This window comes from Sylvia atricapilla, chromosome 6 (assembly GCF_009819655.1).
Source record: "Sylvia atricapilla isolate bSylAtr1 chromosome 6, bSylAtr1.pri, whole genome shotgun sequence".
In the NCBI taxonomy this organism is placed as follows: domain Eukaryota; kingdom Metazoa; phylum Chordata; class Aves; order Passeriformes; family Sylviidae; genus Sylvia; species Sylvia atricapilla.
The window spans coordinates 27,527,333-27,550,071 of record NC_089145.1 but is presented as its reverse complement, the minus strand read 5'-3'; the positions used below and the strand labels follow the sequence as shown (position 1 = coordinate 27,550,071).

At 41.9% G+C, this 22,739-nt stretch overlaps 1 protein-coding gene across 5 annotated transcripts in view; it reads right to left on the bottom strand.

The window, feature by feature from the left end:
* Window positions 1-1,382: 1,382 nt before the first annotated feature.
* DPF3 (double PHD fingers 3) overlaps window positions 1,383-22,739 on the bottom strand; it is a 177,866-nt gene continuing 156,509 nt past the window's right edge. For 3 of the 5 annotated variants that reach the window (XM_066321310.1, XM_066321313.1, XM_066321311.1), the window contains 3 exons: window positions 4,232-4,344; window positions 2,860-2,941; window positions 1,383-1,814 (listed from right to left, as the gene is read on the bottom strand). In XM_066321310.1, the coding sequence (XP_066177407.1) occupies window positions 1,744-1,814; window positions 2,860-2,941; window positions 4,232-4,344 (266 nt within the window). In that variant the 3' untranslated portion in view covers window positions 1,383-1,743. Of the gene's footprint in view, window positions 1,815-2,859; window positions 2,942-4,231; window positions 4,345-18,990; window positions 21,161-22,739 lie in introns of those variants that run through there. The other 2 variants (XR_010743824.1, XR_010743825.1) reach the window with 1 other exon arrangement.

Here is a 22,739-nt window from a genome sequence, read left to right as displayed (position 1 = left end):
AAAAGTGCACTAGGTCAGTATAGCTCATCCTAACTAAGTGTAATTAGCAGGAGAAGGAAGAAAAAATAGCTTGCCAATATTGTTTCACAATGTCTCTCAAGTATTTGGGGATGTTTAATTTTACAGAAGAGTTTCAACCAAATGGCACATGCCAAATATAATCGTCAGTATCTTTACCTACTTGTACCAGCAAATGAGTCACGTGCTGCTTGGAACTCTCATAAATTTATATTATAAACCCACTTAAATCTGTGCATAGAACGTGATATACACCATAACCCCCCCCCCCCCAAATAAAGGCTATTCAGGGCTACTTGGCAGTTCAGGGAGTGGTAGGTTTTTAACCTTAAAAATGTATTTTGTAGAAAATATTTGATGTACTTATTATCCTAGTAATGTGTTAAATTATTCGAAGAGATTTAACTGCAAACAATTTTTTCAGTAGATGTTCTCACTTAATATTTCTTCATTTCACATGTAAAGCTTTGTTTAAATAAAATAGAACTATTCCTATTTAAATTTTTTAATCATTATGAAAATTCCTCTTTTCTTGTTAGGTTCAACAAATTATTCTTTTCCTTAGAGCTGGGGAAGGTTTTTAGACAAATTATGTCATTGGCAAAAAAATGCAGTCATAGAGAATTTGGGGGCAAATTATTTAGAAATTAAGTTAGATATTGATAATTACTTTGATGAAAAACAGTAACACTTTGGAAATGCTGAAAGCCTGAATTAGGCAATGCCCAGAAAACGCAGCTTTCAGTTGCAGAACATTTTAGTTTAGAAATTTCAAGAAATTAATCAAAGTGCTTCCTTTGACCTTAAGCCAAAACTGCTCCCTTTTGCAACTTACATTGCAAAAAACCCAGACAATTTTTACTTTCTGTGACCAACTTAAGATGACAATGTTTCTTTTGTTCAGTTTTCTGAGCTAAACAGAAAGTCAGTTGCATACATAAGATTTTTCACTCAGAATTTTCTGAACAAAAAGAAATTACGTGTCTGGAAGGTATTGCTGGCACTGCAGTGGGACAGTGTGCCTGAATATCCGGAATGCCAAAGGCATTTCTAAGCATCTAAGTGTGTATAGACCAGTACTGCTCTTCTGTACACCTAAAACAGATTCCTAATGATCTGCCAAATCAAGGCATTTGATTCAATGGAGAAAGTGTCACCCCAAAAAGTTTTGATCAGTGCTTTTCTTAGTGACAATGTGCTGTTCATGAAGTGGGAAGCATTGAACTAGATGCAAATCTTGAAGTGCCCCTCTTAAGCACCCATGCATCTACAGTGTGGTTGCAGTAAAGAGATTTCCAGTCAAGCCTGTGAGAAGAAATACCTGGTGCTGCTAGCAGCTGAAGTACTCACCAATAATTCCTTGGGAAATATCTTACTACTTTTTCATTTAAAAAAAGACTAAACAGAAAGCACAAGGCCACACAAAATGGACTTCTCCATGTTGGTATAACAACCCTCCCCCTTCCATAATGCATGTGAGCTTGTTAATGGCAACAGCAACCATGCATAGCAGTGAAGAGATTTCATCTGGATCACTGGGAAGGTACACAGTCCTAGCAGAGCCCAGGAGGTCTGGCATTAGTGACAGTGATTACCACAGATACCTCTTCCTGTATTTGAGTGTCCGTTCGTTTGGATGTGGGTTGTGTCTTTGTGTTCTGGATGGGAATTGTGTGCTGGTATGGCAACACCAGGAGCAAGGTGTTTCTTGATTGCTGGCACTCCTCAGGCCTGGTAGCCAAAAGCTGATGCTCTCTCTCTGAGCAGCTCCTGGCACAAATGACAACTCCAGCTCCCTGCAAATGAAGAAATCCTTATAGGAATGACATAAAATCCAGGCACTCAGAGTTTATGTCAAGATTGGCTTGAATAATATATCAGATATTTCTAATATTGAAATTGCATGTATTTTTATGAAGCAGCCTCTGCTGCCCTTGATTTTCTGTCCATAGGCTTTCTACATGAGCTGCAATGCTGCTGGGGTGTGCACTGTAATAAGGTGGTTTATATTTTCACACTTTCAATAAAACACTTCCCAGTGGAACAGAAACTTTTAACTAATTATGAGCTGCACTTCAAAATCTTCCCCTCCTGATTTAGCTTCCTTTTTACCAAAGTTACAAACATTAGCTCCTGAATGCATGATTGATTTGTAATTATTCTTGTCCTGCCCCTCATGTAAACCAGTCACTCGCACTCACAAGTCTCCTCCAATTCTATTGCTCTCTGGGGATTTTAGTCAGAGAACCTCTATTGGTAAGAGACTGGTTCCTCTGCTCCACAACCAAGTAAAAACTCCAACCTGTCATAGTATAGTCAGACTGAACCCCCTGCAGAGGTCATAACTACATACCAAATGTAATACAGACCACAAAACCCTCACCCTGCCAAGAGAGAAGCATATCATAGAGCAAGGAAGGTAATCCCTTTAATCCAGTCTCCTGACATCCAGGCTCTCAGATGTTCCAGAGAGGACCTCCACATCTGAGGCCTTCTCTCTGGGACTTTGACTTCTTAAGAAGGCCAAAGTCACATTTCAGATGTGCACAATTCAGTTGACTAAATTGAGGTAACCAATGACATGTGGAACATCCAAAGGTACCCATGACCCACAAAAGAGCCATGTCCTGGAAGAGGAAGAGACCAGGCAATATTGAATAGGATACCACAGATCACACTAGGGCTTGACATCTATTAATTTTGTTCCTTTCCAGTGCTACCTCCCTTTGCTATGCTACTGTTTCCTTAACCCTGCATGGTTCAAAACACCTTTCTGAAATTTTTGCCTTCTCCACAAAGACTTTATTGTGATTTTCAGAGCAGACTTCAGTCATATGTTACCTTCTGGGGGCTCAAAGACTGGTGGATTCAAGCAATACATGTGATAGCCACGGTCACAGTCATCACAGAAGAGCAGCTGGTCCTGAGGCAGGTTAGTTGGAGAGACAGTGGGGACACAGGGAGAGAAGGAGAGGAGAAGAGAGAAAATTATGTAAATTAATCTCTTGCCAAGATGAAAATATAAGTAGGGTAACCAGCAATGCTCAGCTGGGAATGCAAAGCTGCAACAACAGAAACTAAGAGACTGCTGGGAATGTAAAGGCTACAAGCATCCCATTTGTTCATCCACGATTAGCCACCATATTCCTGAGGGGCTGCAGAAGGCCTCCCTCAGCACAAAGACAGTTCAGTTTCTAACTAGAAAATCACTATGAGAAGTGGAGGAGTTCCTGTTCAAGATGGCCTCATGACGCAGGAGAAAAAGCTGTTATGCTGGAGATATGCTGTGCTGAGAGAAGAGGACAGGCTTTGCTGGGCTCCCGTGTCACCATGTGCTGATCTCATTCCTTCAGAGGAAACCTTTGACTTAGACAGTTTTCTAAAACTCAGCTGAGTAAATGTTTTGTGAAGCAGATGGAAATTACATGACCCCACCATGTGGTCTGCAGCTCTTTCATATATTTGGGGTGAAAAAAGCTGCTCTGAAGTATCCTGTGATTCCTAAAGCAGAACAGCTCCCTGGGTTCGGATTTTTTTATGCTAAGGCAAACCCAAAATCTCAGGCTTCGAATTTATTCCGCTGTAGGGAATATAGTGCTAGCTAATCACCTCCAAAGTTCTCTAGCCACTCAATTTTCCAAGGTTCTTGGGGCCACCGAGGACCCTTAGCATCAGATTTTTAACTACAAACCCCACAGAGAGGACACTGCTCAGCTGCAGGCTCTGGAAATCACTGGAGTTGGTCATTAGGTGAGGCCTAGCTATTCCACTTCAAATGATTTCATGTTTCCCAAGTCTTGCAGTTAAGTTTAAAAAATCATACCAAGAAAGTACAGAAAACCAGGGACAGAAAGAGCATACTTGCTTCTCTTGGGTTATCGTGTATTCATGTTTACTTCTGACTATCATACTGAAAGCTCCCTGCAACAGGATTCCATGCCCCCCAGCTAATTTCTATTGAATAAGTACACAAGCCACAAGTATCAGCATTTTAAGTGGCCCTATACAATACCCAGGGCAATTTCAGCAGAGACCAGTGGCTGAATGGGGACATGGGGAAGAAGCCCACCTCTGGTCTCAGGGGTGGCTCTTCCTCGGAGATGCATGGAAGCAGCAGTAAAACAACCCACACCAGAGCCACATGCTTCTCAAAGGTGGGCACAGCAGCAGCTTGCAGTGGTGCTTATTTGCATGAAAAGGTAAATGGACTCACATCGTTCTCTGAGGTCCCACAAAGGCTGCAGGATTTGCACTCAATGCATTGCCACTGATAGGTTTTAACAGCCTCAGTCATGTTTGTGGTGAACTGCAGGCAGGTCGGGTGTCCTGAGGAAGATCGGAAACAACGGTCATTGTTAAGGCTCACTTATTGCTTGTTAATTAACCGGTACTAAATTTGGGAACAAAACACACATGGACATGGACTGATCACAACATGGGCTGCAACTAACAGATACCAAAGAGGAAAGCAGGCATTAACCCTTTCGCTGCCGGGCACAAGAGAAAATCAGAGTCATCTCCACCCATTCCCCATTGGCAAAGCAGTTTTATTCAGAGCTCTTAAAAATGGTTTGGCTTTCAGTTGGTTTTTGTGGGGATTTTTTTAAAGAAAACAAGAAAAAGGATGAAATCAGAAACAAACCCAATTTCAGAGAGAGACCATCCGTCTTAATAGAAATTGGACTACAGTTTCAATTAGCGTTGTTTCGACTGGAACGAAGGACCTGGTGGAAATGAGGTTATTCTCCATTTCACAGCTTCCTTTCCTGGTGTCCAAATGGGTGGAGCAATTCTGTAAACTTTGCTTAAATGGAAGCAGTAGCATACAGAGAAGACACAAGACAGGATGGAAGGCTATAGCTTTTAATTTTTTAAGAGCTCTGCCACTAAAGTTGGTTGGCACAGAAGAAACCAAATTGCACAGCTAACCTTCCAGGATCAAAACAGGAAACTGAAAGGGAAAAAAAAACCCAAGCCAACTCCCACAATGAACTAAATGAAAGGAATAAAGAAGGGAAAGCTAGCAGAACAGTCACATCTAATCGGGAAGGACAAATTGCCAGAGTTACAACCCCCGCCCCTACATGCGTGTCGACTTCAGCTTTGCAAAACAGCGGTATCACAGTAGCAAGGTCAGCAATGGGCTTTCTGGAGGGGAAAATACAAACAAACAAACAAACCAAAGGTAGGATCAGTGTTCCTTCTGCAAAACAAAACAAGACAAATATACCACTGAAATAAAGTACTGTACTCCCAAACCACCCTTACCTGGCTGAGACATTGCCTAAGTCACCTGCAGTAAGCTCCTGCCTGCCTTCTTGGAAAGCCCCATATTTAGAATCCTTCTCTGACACACTTAAACATTAACACTGTGCGTACTCAGGGCAGGGAGAGTCAACTGCTCATCTGTAGAAAGACTAGGAACACAGGTACACACATCCAGCACTGCCACCTGCTTCTTCTAGAAACTGGCACCATAAGTTGAGTGGGGTTTTTCACCTCTACCCGATCTGCTGGTCTTAGACTACAACCAACAGATTAGAAAAAGAATCTTTTCTGTTTCCACCAGGTTAAGTGCCTTTTTACTTGGAAAAAGAAAGGGTGTTTCTCCAAGAAGAAAAAAAAAAAAGGCATGCCTATGGTAGATGTGGGCACAGATGTGTCATCTTCACTACCAGACCTATCAGTAATATTTTGGTGTGTCATCACAGTGCCCATCACCACTCTACAAAAAGCATCTGTATTTTCCAGCTAGTGAAGAAAACAGGCTGAGAATTGCTGGATAAGGAAGCAATGCTGTAGGAAGTACATTTCTTTTATGTGTCCATGATACCACCAAATGCTGTAATAAGAATTTTTGTTCTCCAGTTACATTTGCATGGTTGTGATACAACAACTAAGCCTGTCCAGCAAAGAAATGTGTAGGCATAATTATTAAATAAATTGAATAGAAAATAAAGGAGATATTTAGAAAAGGAGGGATCAATGAAATTGCTCATAACACTCTTAAGCCTTTGAATAAAGAAACATCTTGACAATATTGATGCGCTCAGATGGGCTAAGAAGATCACAGGGTTTTGGAGCCCTTGAAATGTCAGCACAAAACAAGTGACAGTTTTTACTGAGATTTACAGTGGACCAACTAAAGTTCTGGGGACCTTGAAACTGCAACTAAGCAAAAGGAGATGTGACAAGATACCTTTTCTTGCTGAGATGACCACATATACTTTCTCATAGTACCAAACTAGCAGAACCTGACATGACACTGAAATGTTCCTTCAGATCTGATTTACATTGAATGCAAACCTTTTTCCAGCACCAGTAAATAGAACAAATGTGCCACGCTACACGTCAGGGAGGAACTAATCCCAACAGCAAAGATTTGCTTCCAAAAATGTTGTACTGTGCTGGAATATATCACAGAAAACAACTCATAGGGAGGTAAATTAATCAGAGAGTTAAACAGCTTCAGTCACATTTGAAAAGAAACAGAAAGAATGGAATCAAACTTACAGGAATAAATCCCAGCTAAATGCATGCACATCTTCACGTGCTCACTTGCCTGTGTACACACATTGCTCATTGCAGACACTCCACAGACTCCAGCTGAAGGCCCTCCTTTTCTAACACACCATGAGGGTCAGGTCCTGTTCACTACTTTATATCTGTCCCTTCACAGTCGTTCCTTCTCTCTTCCAGTTATCAGTCTTGACTGTTTTGTTCCTCATTTTCCTCAAAAACACCCCAGCAGGTCTCCTGTGTGACATCTTACATCAGTGGTCCCTCATCCTTGAAATGATACATCCTACCTATATTGCAGAGAACTTCTGAAAAGCCACACCTACCAGACGCCTGAAAGAGTCTCTTGTGGGCTGAGGATTCCTTAGAAAATTTAGGAATAGGGAGAGGGCCACAGTGATTTCTTTTTTAGTAGCAATGCAGAAATATTTTGCAAGGACAGACCAATTAACTACCTCAATTAGGCTCTCTCTCCAAGCACTGTGACTATAAGAGTCAAGTCTGCATAGCTGCAGACTCTCTGTTAGCCCAGGGCTTTTATCATGTGTAAGGCAAAAAGAATGTCTTTCTTCAGCCTCTAAGTCAGATGCTCTTTCACACTAAGCAACATTCCTTGTTGGTACCATGACCCCAACTTAATGTCATTGGAAAGACTATTTTTACTTATGCTATCAGCATGGTGAGGCACTTTAGTATATGGCAGGCATGCCACTAGACACTCAAAATATTAAAATTCTCTTTCCTTTCCTCCCTGCTTTCCCCTTCTTCACAATGTCTTTATTTTCCTGCTACTTTTGTTCAGAACCTAGTGTTTTACATGCCATGAGAAAATTCACACATCCAAGACTTCCTGAGGCAGTGTTAGTGAACACCATCCCTGCTCCATATCACAGAACTTCTTAGCATTCCTTCTTTGTCAGAATACCTGAACACCAAGTCCTGTAGCTGCATGTGGCAAACTACCACAGACAGATTCAAACTCCCTTTTTTTTCCCCCTAAAAAAATAATTTCAAAAAAAGGCCACAATTTTATTTTACATGTAGAGCAGTCCAAAATGTTATTCGAGTTATGGACACTGTGGTAGCATACAAGCCAGAGAGCTGAAAGTCTTCTTGCTATGTGTTTAAGATGGAGAAAGGGTCTTATTTCACCTAATTGTGTGATGAACAGCATTTGCTGTGGCTAAGGTGTGCAGCAGTCTGCAGCTGAAACTCAGTTAATAATTCAGGTGGTGGCTCCACCCTGGATCACTCTCACAAGTCTGTATCAGCTCGGCAGATCTAATAGGGGGAGGAAGTAACACATATTTATGGTGTCACCAAAGTCAATAGACAGACCTCTAAAATACACCCTGGGAGCAGTTCTGTTGAAGGAGAAGGCAATATGTTAACATTGGCAGTTTCTAATCTACCATAACTATTCTCTACCTAAACTTTTGCTATGCTGCAATAGCTATAAACAGCAGACAGAGACAATAAAACTTGCAGTGAGGTTCTCAACAACTCATCCCTTCATCTTAAAACAATATTTTAAAGTGCAGATCAGGTTTGAAAGCTCCCTCATCTTTGTCAAAACTCTCCTCTGGATCCGAACTTTGAGACTAAGACCATATTTTATAGTGACATCAGTGTTTCACATGCCACTGGCTTTAATTGTACATTCTGCCCACCAGACATCTGGTCAGAGTGGGGAGATGAGCACATTCAGAGACCATTTCTTGTATCCTGCACCTGGTACAATTGCAGGCTGATGGGAAAGATAATTTTAACATAAATACCCTAAAAATCTCTTCTGCTTACACTGGCTGCATAACACTAAAGACCAAAACTGACATTAAAGGGCAGGAGCAATCTGCTGCTTCCAGGCGCTCTGTGACCAGTGAAGGCCTTAGAACGGCTCATTAGTGCTTTTTCAATAATGGGTTCTGCATTGCAAGATTAATTGCAGCCATGTGCTCTGTCACACCCGCCACAGACTATTTAAGTTAACAATCCAATCAATAACCTTTTTCAAACAAAGGCAGAGATTATCTTGAGGACCAAAAAATAAGCAAATACTCCTCTTTTAAAACAAATGTGAAATTATTTATACAGAATAAAAGGAATTTTTACCCAGTTTCCAATTCTTTCCATTATCTTCACAGTGTAGTGGTGGGCTTTTTAATCAATAACATGATGAAAACTCACAGGCCTCCTGGCTGTATTGCATCAGATTTATTCCATAAACTTTCAGGTCTTTAAACAACTATAAATACATATTACAGATATAATGGCCTATGTCACAGGAGCCCCATCCAAATAATGGAAGCTTACATGGAAAGAAAATGCATAATTTCCTCCTGCTAAGATTGAATAAGGTTTGTTGCGTCCACTGCCATCATTAGACAGAATTATTACCATTACCTGTACAAAAGAAGGGAAACTTGTAATTCTAATAAGTGATATGGTTTTTATGGTTATGATTTAAAACAGTAGCTCTCATTTGTCTGTCTAAGAAGGCATGCGTACAGATATGCAGTGTCAACAACAGTCAGATTAGAAAAAGCCCTTAAAAATTCACAGTATCCAAGTACACTGAAGGGCCTGGCTCTGCTAGAATCCTAGGGCTCAAGAAGCTGCAACTCTCAGAAAAAGACCAAACATTCCTGAGGGATGAGGTTGGGGAGCTCTCTGCATTCCCATCTTGCAGTGTGAAGGTGTTACAGTGTAGAGACAGATGCTTGCCTGCTCAAATGGAGGGTCTCATGAACAGAAGCCTTCAAAAGTGTCCGTGGGGTGAGGATCTAAGGCACCACCTGCCACACTATCTCTGTGATAAGGAGAAGCAGGAGGATTTCATTACAGGAAAATGTAACAGCTTTCCTGGGGGCCAGGACAAGGGTAGGTGTTGGAGGCTGCAGGGGAAGAGCTCTTGTCTCACCCCCTTCAGTACAGGGCCCTGTTCAATCCAGCTTCTCAAGAAAAAGACAGAAACAAACAAAAGAAAGTCTCATAGGCACCACATTGGGGTTTATTATTATCAGACAGGAGAGGAAATATCACCACTGTGAATTTCTGTGCCCTGACGGAAGGGAGAAAACCTTGCTGTTTCTTCCAGTATGTTCCAGCACTGCCATCTCTGCTAAAGAAGTGAGTCCAAAAGGACTCAGTGATTTCATTGAATAGTCTGGTCAGTCTGATTTGGTCAGAGACCAAATCTCCTCTATTCTAATATGTCACAACGTGCCAGTAATTGTGGAAGAATTAATGCCTTTAATAATTGATGGATCTCTGAAACCACTCAGCTGTAGAAGAGCTTATAGTTCCTATTATTTCATTTTCTGGCCCTACAGTTGCTCTGGCATGCATGGACAGAGCTAAAACTGAGCCCACAAAAAGAGAAGGGGCACTCTGCTGCATTAGCACCAGGACTGGTGGCCAGCTGCACTCTGGAGGTGGTGGTTTGCGTCTCAGTACTGCCAGTTCCAGTGGAAGAACTTATATAAATTACAAGCAATTGCTCAAATATTTGGCACTGACACAAGAGAGCCCACTTTAATTGTTCACCCCAGGGACAAATAAAACCCCTGTGTAAATGGCAGTGGTTCAGCCCCAGATGCAGTTTGGCTGGTGTAATTGGAGAAAGCAGGACAGACCTGTGTTTGAAAAGGAGGCCAGGGACCTTGGGGAAGCTATAAAATGGTAGTGTATGGCAGGTAGCACTTGCAGCTCACTTTCCTGCACTGCTCTGCTGTTCCTTTAGCCACGCAAACACCAAAGGGCACTGGGAGCAAAGGAGTAAGCTCCTGCCAAAGGACCCCTCATCTCCAGGCACTCTCCAAAAAAATTCATTTCCTGAAGAAAGTCCACCCACCAGCTCTACTCATGCACAGCTTTGACTCTACAATGCTGCATAATTTCCTCAGAAACCATTTTAAGCATCAAGAGCATCAGCTGGGGTAAGGAGCCTGGGTTACAGAGGCTATATGAAGAGCAAAGCTTGGCTCAGGCCACTCGTGCTTAAACAAAATGATGTGTGCACAAATGTGTATGCACAGACCCACATGCACCCAAGGAGATCAGCTGTGGACAAGGCAGTGGAACTGTCTGGTACAGGGTGGCAGGAGGAACTGGGTGGGATTCAGGGGTGATCTCTGGAGCATGCAAAGGGACAAGTCAGGACTGAGGTATTCTGAGCTTGTCAGTGAAATCACTCCCCACACACCATCCCCATGGTAGCAGATGCCCCATATCTTACAGGAAAATCGCTTGAGAAAGGTTTTAAAACAGTTTTACTGCAATAGGTTTGTGTGTGCCTCTCCCTGAGTACACCCCTTCCTCGGCATGCACAATCCAGCCATATGTAGCTCAGCAGGGAGAAATGAAAATAAATAAATAAGAGATTTTAAAAGTCTCTAAAAACTGCCAACAATTAACTTTGGTGCTCACAAATCTCGCCCTGGGACAACACCCTGATTTGGGCTGGTGTGCTGCAGCCAAGCCTTCTGCCCTGAGTTCAGGTTTGCCAGAGGGAGGATGAGCCCTGTCAGGGCTTCTGCTGCTGTATGGGTGTCCCCCTCCAGCCAGACACACCTGCCCTTCCAAAACTGCCTGGGACAGGCTGAAATCTGCACCTCCATTTCATATCTCCCAGGGGTTTGAACTGGGGCAGATCTGGGGCACAGGCCCATCCCTCCGGAGCCAAGCTGTGGGGATTCAGGCACACCTGACACACGCTGCTCTTCTCATTGCAAACGCACTGTGCTAATGCAGAGCCTGGGGGATCAGAAACAGTGCCCAGCCTTAAAGCCAAAGGAGATACCACATGCCCCGATGTCTCATCTGGTTTGAAACAGCACTCGGCTCCCTCTTCTTCCAGACTAGCCCCTATTAACCACTGCTGGCCGCCAGACAAAATGGCTATTTCTTGCCTAAGAAAAATAATGTGGGAGCACTCAAATAACCTTGTACTGAAGCATCAGCTTGTTAATGCACTGGTAAGTCATGCCAGCACTGTACAATTCCTGGGGGTGAATTAGGTCAGAGTGACCTCCAGAAAAACCACCAGGCTGCATCCTGCGTGCTGCATTATGGGTAACGATCTGCTAATTGCCAGGAGGCACTTGGGCTGCTTACCAACACCAACAGGAAGGAAACCTGCCTGCAGGCACCGCACGGACTCCATATGCCGGGGACATCGCTCCTAATAACGAGAATAAACCCATTTATAGCACATGAACCGGCCAGGAGGACAGGCACTGAATGCTAATGCTGCCCAGGCGGAGCAGCTCACCGGGGCTGCTGCCGGAGACCCCCGGCAAAACCCCTGCGTGGAGAGGGGCTGGCTTTGCATTGGGTTGCACAGTGAAGTGGGGGTGAGGTAGATGGAGATGAAAATGCAGGAGTGGGAGAAAGACTGCTTATCCAGGCAAGATGAATCACCACAACCTGGAAAGCCAACATCCCCTTTGCCCCGGGGACATTTTCGTTACCCTTCAACAAACTGCAGTGGAAAAAAACCTCCGGCACAGCTCCGACCTCGTCGCTATGCACTGCAGGCTCCCCAGCCAGGCCAGCTCACACACCACAGAGCTTTCAATCAACTGGCAGGCTCACTAAACCCTTTCAAAATGAGCAACCAAGCAAAAATACTTGGTCATAAACACTAAAAATAGGAATGGAGGATTGGGGTTTGTTTTTCTTTTTAACTTGGTGAAGCCAGCTCTTCCTAGTGCATTAAATCCACCTCCCTGGCAGCCCATTTAGAACATCTCCTCCCCCCTGGGAAAGCCAAAATCCCCAGCTATAATGAGAGGAGTGGGGTGGTATTTAAAATGCTAGGGAAATGGCAGCCTGAAAAGCCTTCGGTGAGCACAATGCCTTTGTTAAATCCCCCCATAAAACAAGATACCAGCGCTGCCCCTCCTCCCCACTCTTTAACATGAACAAGGACTCTGCTACCTGCTTGAACCCACATTTGCTGTCCAAATATCTGGTCCTTCCCCAGTACCTCTGGTGTTAAACTGCCCCACTAACACAGGCACAGATGGCAGCATGCCTGCAGGAATGCCTGGCGCGGCCCAGCGTTGCCCTCGATATCAAGGCAGCATTTGAAAAGATTCCAGAGTTTTTGCACTGACCCAACAAAGGGTGTCTAACCTGAGCCAGTGGCAGCAGTGGATGGGTCACATCATTTCCCCAGAGCACTCCGACAGGGGCTTCTCGACTGGGATTCTGCAGGAGGGCGCAACGAAGGTGATGTGTCGTGACATGGACACCTCCTCACTAAACACAGGCCATGCTCACCCTGACAGTTCAGAGAGCATTAAGACAACCCCACCGCACCACCGTGGTCCTCCTCAAGCATCAAGGACTGTGGGGAGAACTTTAGAGGTGATTTCACCCATGAGTCATGGAACAGACATCTCATAAACACAACTGTCACTTGGAAACAGGATAAGCGGATTAATTTGGGGAAAGGGGGAAAAGAGAGAGTATTACTAATCTCTGGACTAACTTTCTAGAAAGGTTAAGGAATGACTCTAGAGTAATTCTCTGCCAGCACAGTTGTAGAAATTTCAAATCAAATGGCAAACTCCAGAGAAATTATTTAAATGTCATCATTTTAATATTAAAGAAACTTAACTATGCAGAAGACACCATGCCATTGCATAGACAGTGACCTCATTGCTCTTGCATGAGGTAACCACATACCATCCAGGTAAAGATATTCAGCACACAATGGGTAAATGACTGATGATTGATGTGAACATGCTGAAAATGCAAGAGGTCTGTCTTTCTCACAGAAGCATAATTTACACTGTTGTTCATGTGACTTTATATTCAGACATAAGTACAACTGCCCCACTCAACACAAACACGACCAATTTAGAGCAAGTTACTTCAGTCCCTTGTTGAGTTAAAGAATCTCTTTCAGCTGCCAAACAGGCAGATCCCCATGCACACTCTCCATTGTTTGTAATGCAGTGGGCACAACACTGGAAAACACCAATTTTTTTCCCTTCTCTGTCAGTTAAAGCCCCTGTTTGGTTGGGAATTTTTACGTGTCAATAGAGACTTCATCAACAAGGCAGCCGGTTTTTGCTTCCCCACCAAACTCCCAGCAACATCTATATCTAGAAGGACGTAAGTGCTATAACCACATGCTGAAGAGCATCAGTATGAGCCTGGTAGGAGGGAGTGAAATGTCTTTGTTTACTCTCTGAAAAATGCAGTTTCAAGGTGATCTAAACATCTGAGTAAAGGAGTGAATTTGAACAAAGTAGTTTCAATCAAAAGTAAGTGGGAGGGAAGAAAGGATTAAGAGGTGGCAGGGCAAAAAACTGATTTTCCGAAAGGTTGAGACATTTTGTACCAGTGTCTCACAAATAAGAAGCTGGACTTTCATTTTGGAGCAGCACCTTGCTTCAAAAGTGAATTCAAGGGAATTGTTTTTAAGAAAGAGAAAAATAGTTACAAATGAAATGTTTCATTCAAGCCCGTGCACAGTTGGCAGTGGGAAAGGGTCATTTCATTGAGAAGGAGAGATTATGTTTCATTTTGAATCAAACCAAAATCTTTTATCCTCACCCATGGTATTTTTCAGTTCAGTTGTTTCAATGGCCTTTTTGAGTAAATGTCCAACAAAATGCTGCCAGAGATTAAAACAATAGTAATTTTTTTTTTTTTCATCAGTGGAAGACCACCTGATTAAAATCCATGATCTTTTCTTAGAGCTCACCAGACCTTCCACCCCAGATTAGTCAAGTCAAAGTCCTGGACATTCTTTAAGCTGTAACAAGTGAGTAGTGCTGCTTTAACCTACACAACCAATAACTCATAGCAGCTAACTACATCATCAGACTAAACAAGAAATCACTAGTTCCATGGCAGTGGACACTGATGTCCCTCATTAAACAGGTCACTAGTCTTGCTATTTTTCAGCACCAAAGGAATCATTTAACAATGCCTATACAAAAGTAGAATATTATTGTATTTAATTAAAGAAAATTACTTTCCACAGTACTACAACAATCTGTGACTCTTCTGGCCCTGCTTTTAACTGGCTGCTCCATTGGCCAGCAGGACTGTTGCTCAGTGGTTCTGTTAATGGCTAGGAAGTTGGGAAATCCTCTCCTATAGGTTGGTCTGACCAGACCGTGGGTACCCCAAATCCTTTCACTTTTAAGAGCTGTTGAGTGTGTTCATCACCTGCAGTGTTCACTTGTTAGGAGGGATCCCACCACCCACAAGATGTCTGGCAATTCTCAGTGAGAACTGCACTGAGCCTAATGGGGACGAATTCTTCTTCACATATTTCCAGACCTGTAAATATGTAAACAGTCACAGAGGAATCTTATGGCTATGGATGTCCTTAGGAAATTCATCTCTGTTCTTTCAGCTCACTAAGTACTTGTAAAGTCTTACCCTTAACGAAGTCAGGAAAGGGTCTTGGAGAGCTACTTAATGAAGAGACTGAAAGGGAAATTAAGTCCCCTAAGGCAGGGAAGGTCCTTTTCTCCAGATGAAGGAATACACAACTTTGCACCATCTGCATACAACAGCAGATTCAACCTAGAGAGAGCTTGTGGACAGTTGAAAACTATCCTAAGCCCCTAAGCTGATGGACACATTCAGAGACACAGTCAATATAGAAAGATCTCAGAAGTCCTGGAACCTTCTCTTTATGAATCCAGATATTCCAGCAATGGATGAGACTTCTGACCCAGAATTCACTGTACTGTAAAACAAGTTGTTGAGCTTGGGGAAAGGGCAGGAAAGACTTTAGTGCTGTTTAACATATTTAAGCCACTCCCAGCAGAGCACTGATGTGAAGCAACTATGATTTGTACCAACAGGGGAAAACTAATTTCTCGAACATGGACTTAAAACCATTCCATGCAAACTCTACTGCACAAAGTGCTACATGAATTTGAAAGCTATGCCACACTAGTTAACACTAAAATAAAAGTACCCCTTTAGTGATAGGACAGCTTTCCACCATTTCCCATCCAATGACTTCCTCTCACTTGGGGAGTTGGCCTCAATACTGATTCCAAAATCATCATATGAGGAATTTAATGGCTGTTGGCTATGGAAAGAAATACAAAATAGCAAACTAAGTCTGCAGCAGTGCTTGACAAAACTATCTCCAGCATTACTTTAAATCTCTATTCTGTTTCAAAAAGGGAGGCTGTATATTAAAATTTGGTCATCTTCATTGACTTCTGCAGTCTACAATGAAGTCACTGACATGAAGACACTTAACAGCAAAGACTGAAGAAATGCAGTGGGAAGAGGCTTCAATCCAAGTAAAAAATTACTCTTAACACCTATGCAAACCCAGATATAAACTAGGTTTTACTGAGAATTGGTTACGAAAGATGAGCAGCACTGAGGAATTAAACCCCACTCCTAAAAAACCCAAACCACTCAGTTTTAAGACATTGGAAGGGAGGCTATGTCTGTTCCTACCATCCATCAGCAGAGTTGCCAAAAAAGAAGTACCCTCTGCAAGGTTTCTCAGACAGGCAGCAGAAGTTCCAAGAGCTTCAGCATTCAGATCATCTTGCCTTTTCCTTAACAGTGCCATGGTTGGCTTGTAGTTCATTCAAAGTTACCAAAGATGCCTTAGACAACATTAAGCAAACCTATTTCTAATTCTATTATTGATGGCAATATTAGCCACAACACTACTCCAGAAATCTGTGCTTTTATGAAAGTAAATGCCATCCTTCTCCCACCATGGTTCACTCTCCATGGAATCATGAAGAATTACAGGCTGCAAAGACAAAACATCTTGAAATAACAGATGTGATAGTAGAAGTTTCTAACACACACTGCAAGAGCATTTGTTGAAACAGCAGAAGATACAGTTAGGTCTTCAAAATTATACTGGTGAGGTGCTACAGATGGATGGCTCTCATGTCATTAAAATCAAAGTTAGGACCTTACTGTGGCAAATGTCCAGCTTTAGTGAAGCAAACAAAATACAGTCTTTATACAATAATTTCCAAGGGATTACGGAGGTCTTAAAAACATCACACCACAATCTGGACACACTCAGCCAAAGCTAAGGGCAATAGTCATTGCTTATGTGCTCTGCTATGCATGCCTTATGTAGTTGAGGTCTTAATCATCCATCTTCAACACCAGGGATAGGATGGGGTACAGAGAAGTCTTTGTCATTGCTAATGAGAATTAAAATTGTTACAGGGTTTTCTTTATCATCTGTAGGCTGATTGATTGAAATGCAATTAGGGCTCCCAAATCCAAGATGCAAATTTAATCAAATTTTTCTTTCTGATTGCAGGCAAAATTTTGGAATAAATCTTAAACCAGCGCAATATTCTTGTTCAGGCCAAAGCAAATTAGCTGATGCTGTTTTCACTCTACCCAGAGTAAACAGGATTCCAGCCCTCAGCCTTGACAGCCTTCAGCTCAGTCTCAATCCAGGGAAACACAGCTTTGGAGGTACCCATTGACTGCTGCAGTGCTGAAAGACACTTTTAGTCCCTCTTGCTGCCATCCCTCACTCTCATTGGCAAGAGACATTCTCCAAACAGGAAAATAAGATCTATTTATGTCAGCATAAATCTGTTCAGGGGCTTACCTGTTCAGATAATTTCTGCAAAACTAATTTTTTTCTTTAACATTTCTAATTCCAGGCCTGTGGCTTAAAAACAAAATAGAAAGAAAAAAGAAAAGAGAATAAAAAGGCACAAAAAGTATTCAAAGTAATAAGACTTATGTAGAGACACTCCTCGGAGCCTGACAGCCTGTAACAACAGCTCTGCTGTGGGGGGGAGGATCCATCCCATCCATCTAAGCAAGGTGTTAACAGACACCCATAAAGACCAATTTCAATGTTCATGTTCACTTCTGGCTACCTTAGCAGAAATGTCTCACTCTGCACTCAGCATCATCACACTGAGGACAATGAAAATGGCAACAGATGCTAGAATGGGAGATGACCTAGTGCACTGATGCCACAAGCAATCTGTTTCTCTCTTTCTTTTCTTTCCTTCCTTCTCTCCCTCCCTCCTTCCCCTTGTCAGTATTCAGCCTTGCCCTCAGTCCCACCTCTGGCCAGGTCTCTCTGTCCTCTCCAGCAGAGCAGAAAGCTCAAGAGGAGCTTAGAGAAGAGCAGAAAGAGCAGCACTAACCAGGAGCGATCACAAACCCTCCCCTCCTTTCTCTGCTTTCAGGTAGGAAAAGATTACCTGCCCCTAAAAAATCCTTAAGAAAAAGAAGTTCATATAGTTGTAGGAATATCTGAGATCAAATTACAAAGGGAAAATGGAAGAATCTAGGAGGGGCTGTAAGAGCAGCAATTCGATCCCCCTGTGTGCACTCTAAGGAAGGTATCACAGCTGCCTTCTCAGCACCAGAGATAGTTGGCACCTGCCCCACCTTTTCAGCTGCCTCTGGTGCTCAGTGCACAACAAGTGAAAAGGAAGCCCCAGAACAGCTGAGGACAATCCACTAAGGAATCCATGAGCTGCTCTATCATGTCCCAAACAGGTTGCTAAGAGCCACAGTGACAGTAAAGGTAGCTGAAACTGCCTTTTTGTCTCCTTCTTCCTCCAATGTATTGGCCAAAGGCCTTGCACAGGTAAAGATAAGGTCTGAAGGCAAGCAGTGAAGTTTTCAAGTTGTAATGACCCAAAGAAAGAGTGGAAAACCAAAACACTAATGGAAATTGAAATTAAAACTGAGAAAAATAAAAAAAATATAGGGAAAGCCTATAAAAGAAGAACAAGAATAGTTAATTATCTGCCACAAAGACACACAAGTCTGTCACACAGATGTTAAGAATCAGGCAGGTAGGAGCTCATCTGTATAACAGAGCTTTATAAAAAATAACATATTAGGGAAGATGTCACACACAGCCTTTCCTAAAAAGATAGCATCTAATCTGAAACAGTATCTCCTCTTTCTCTTTTCATTCTATACAGCCAAATCATTAATCTAAAACATGTACAGGGAAAGGGAAGGTTCATGCCAGCACTGTGAAATACAAAGGGGACCACAGATTCCAGTTACTCCAGTGACTGGACTGGAAACAGCATAGGTAGGGGCAGGACTCCTTAAGGCAATGTCACTAAAACCTATGCAAACAGCTATCATATAGCTTAGACTCCATCTCTGACTGCAAACTGCCTTAATACAACTCTACTAACCTCATGAAGAAGGCTATTAAAATGCAAACACATTTAGGAAGATCCTCTATTATCACCAAATGATAGAAAACACTCTTATAATGAGTCCTATAGAGAAGCACTTTTTTATTTCCTGCCTACCTTCACTATTGCAAGCAACAGGACCATTTTCTGCAGTCCAAGAAATGGAGAAGAAAAAGTAAAGGAGAAAAATTAAGATAATTCTTGGTTAATGCCATGGTTCATTAGGAAATACAAAACAAAATTCGGGGGCAAAAGTCATAATTTACAAAATGGAAAAGGGAAACAAAAGCAGTAGAGGAGGAAGTTTTATTTTAAGCTTCATAAAGAGTATTCTAAACAATGGAGAGCTTAGAAAAGTAAATGTACATATATGTTACTCAACAATGTCTTTTTCAAAGAAGATTATTTGCACTAAAAAAGACTTTATGGAATTGCTTTGGGAAAGTAATATTTACAGAGGAATATACAGTAGGGATGCTGGAAGCAGAACTTTTATTTGGAAGGAGTATTACACAAACTGAACACAGACCCTACAGTTTTTAAATCTTCATTACAGTTGTGCGTCTTATATTTCAATGAAATGAAAACACTTCTTTTTTGTTGTTGTTGTTTTTTGTTTTCCTCTAGAGGCAGTTCCCCACTGCAAGTTCAGAAACCAACAACATGAGCAAAGCAAACCCATCCTGCTAAAGAGGCCAATTAGGACACAAACTGTCATTTAATTTAGTTGGAGCAGGAAGGCCTTACATGGTTATTTTTGACTCTATGTTTTAATCTGGGAAGAAGTGGGAGAAGGGAAAGGGAGAAGAGTAAAATTCTGCTGCTACTCACACATAGAAACCTCTCAGTGAGGTGAGTTTGTGTTCAGTGAGTTGAGTTAGGTGTGCAGGAAACACACTATCAGGTTTTCTATCAGCTTCACCTAGTTAGTATGCATTTTTGTGGACATAGTTTTTTCATTCTGAAAGCCAATGTAAGCCACATTTTAAAAAAACCTACTTTTTTTTCTGCCCATACCCTGAGGGTCAATCCCAATAACTGTTGGTGGGGTTTGCCCTCAGTTTCTTCTCTGTAGCAGCGGTGCCAGACAGAGCCAAGTCCAATACTCCTCTCCTAGGACACAAGGCTGTCCTGCATCCCTACCAGACTGCATCACACATGACACTGAACAGACCTGTGCTATCCACTGTGAGCACATCTGGCATCCAACAAAACCCTCCGATGCTTGTACAAAGAAGAACACCTTTTCCACCAGGAAAATGCCTAACAACTCACAATTTGGGATGTGACCATCCCTCCCCGCTGCCTCACAGGACAGCTTAGGACTGAAGCTGTGGGAACTCATATTTTTCTCCTGCATGGTAACCTCTGTTGCTTATTGCAGACATGTGGTTGCACCTGTATGCTTTTTGAAGTCCTCTACAACTTCAGAAAGGGCTGACGTACACAAGTTTTCTACACATGACATCATCCTTGACAACAAGATCCATGCCAAGAGCACCTAACATTTAGATACTTCCCTTACAACCAACTCACAATCAGCTGTGGAATTACCTAAGCAAAAAAAAAGTACAAAAAATGAACAGATTTGTTTTCAATTTTTAAACCCCTGTTTCAGCAGAAGTATTTCACAGAGTTGCTCAAGAGCAAACCTCTTTTACCTTGCAGAAGAGACACATGGGAGAAGGCAGTCCTTTGAAATGGACACAAAATCTGGTAACAAAAAAATTCAACCACTGAGCCTGGTCTTTGCTACTCCAACAGTTTTTGTTCAGATTTGTGTCTTACACAGTACAGCAAAGTAAGTTTTAAGAATCTAACAGGAAAATATTATTAAGGAGAAAATAAACCAGAACAATCTTCACTTACCACATCCAATTTTCAAAACACAAAGATACCCAGCACATGTATGAATGGCTTCTTTAAAGTAAGAGAGAGAGCAGAGTTGAACTTTATTTTCATTATTTAAAAAAAGTTTTTTCCTAAAAGTAAATATTCAGTCTTTATTTTACAGTAAGTGCTTTTTAAAATTTCATGTCTCCACAAAATTGCATTTAAAATTTGAAGTAAAATGTATTTCAAACAAAAATACTGTGCAACTTCAGCACTTCTTTTTTAAATATCGAAATAAATAAAATAGTTGTCTTTTTCAGATTGTTTTTCAGTCAGTTCTAATGTAGATCAATTTCAGTCTGACCTGGGTTTATACACAGACTTAAAAGAAAAGTGAAATCAAGACTTCAAAAAACTTCTTGGTATTGCACCAGCTTAGGGCATCCCCAGAACTTCTCTCAACAGTTGGCAGCCAACTTCCCACAGTCCAGGCTCCTGTGCCAGATGGAACTCGGGTGTGGAAGAGTCAGGGCAAGGAAAGAAGTATCAAAGCATCCTGGCTTCTCTCAATCTTCTTCTGAAAAGTCTTGCTTGAAGGCTGCTGGAATCCACAAGGGCAGCGCTGACTGCAGAGGGAAAGGCAATACAAAGTAAAACTAAACAAACTCAAGCAGACAAAAAAAGCATGTGTTCAGAAAAAAAAATAGGAACAGCACAAATCAAACTTCCAACACTGCATGCATTCTAGCTCCTTGAAAATATAGCTCAACAGACTCAGTTTCAACTGACTGTGGAAGCCATAAATGAACACAAAGCAAACAGGATAAGAAAAAGTGCACCAAAATGAAGGGCACCGAACACTGTCAATCTTTCTTACTGGGAATATTATTAAAGAACCTTCATCGTTCAGCTTAGATAGCTGCCTCTTCAGTAGAGGTTAAGACCTTCGCTTATGAAATCCTTCTCTAATTACCCTGCTCTATTGCTAATTATTTGTAGGGAGCCACAAGCATATACACCATGGCACAAAAGACATTTTCAGAAGTCTAAACAATACACATGGGGTGGCAGCAATGCAATAACTTATGGAAAGAATGAAAGATTGCATTTTTCATTGCATTAACTCCATGAATTTACTAAGTTACATACTGCTAAGATCCTGAGCAGGATTAGATAAAATAGTCTCTTTATTTCCACAAAATGCAAGTGCCTCTTCCCATATCTTCCCACATCTCTCATATCAGTTCTAGACTACATAAATGTCCAAAATCTTAGGAGCTTCCAGAGACCAAAAGAATAAGTCAAAGATATGAGCTGGCAGCATCCACTTCACAGAGCTATCAGGCCTGGAAATCCCAAGAGCTGGTTTTTTTTCTAAATGTTATTACAACTTGTCTTCTCTGAAATCAGCAATTTGCATTCATGGAAATACAGACAGGGGTATCAAAATAGTTCTGACTCAGTTTCAGTATTCTATGGTATTATACAGGTTGAGGGGGGTTTTTTCTACACTGGTAGATGTCTGGCAAAGAGAACAAAGATTGGTAGGGTTTATTGTAATGGCTTAGTCAGCAAAAACTCATCCCAGCTGAATTCCTGCACTGTGAGGTTTGTCAAAACAACCCCATGTGAGCATGAACTCATGCATGTGCCTCAATACTTTACTTATAGCTACAAATTTCATATAAATAAGAAAAGAAAGGAGAATGTGAAATGGATGTTTATTGGAAACATCTACATACATCGCAGCAAAATCTCACTGGGCAGATTTTGCCGGTTTTATAAGAAGATGATTCCCAGTGGGGTCAATACAATGTTTGCCTGAGGATTTGATTTAGTAAAACTGCTTGCCATGGGGAAGAGGCAAATTGCATGAAGAGCCAGGCTTTGAAAACGCCATAGTTTTATGGTATTTGAACTATTATTTTAGGGCCTATCTCAAAATATCATTGCAAGAATTAAACAAAGAAAGGCAAAGTGGGCAGGACAGAACACAGTGGTGCCCCAGCACTGCCAGGACTCTGACTGTCTGGGTGCAGTTCTTGTTTGCTCCATGCATCAGCAGGCAGCAAACTGAGTCTCTGTCTTCAATCAAGTGCCTAAGCAGAGGTCTGTAAAATGGCAAACTGGAACTCAAAATGAATAACTAATGTAAAAGCTCAAAGGCAAAACAATGCGGGGAGGGGACTCTAATAACACATTCTG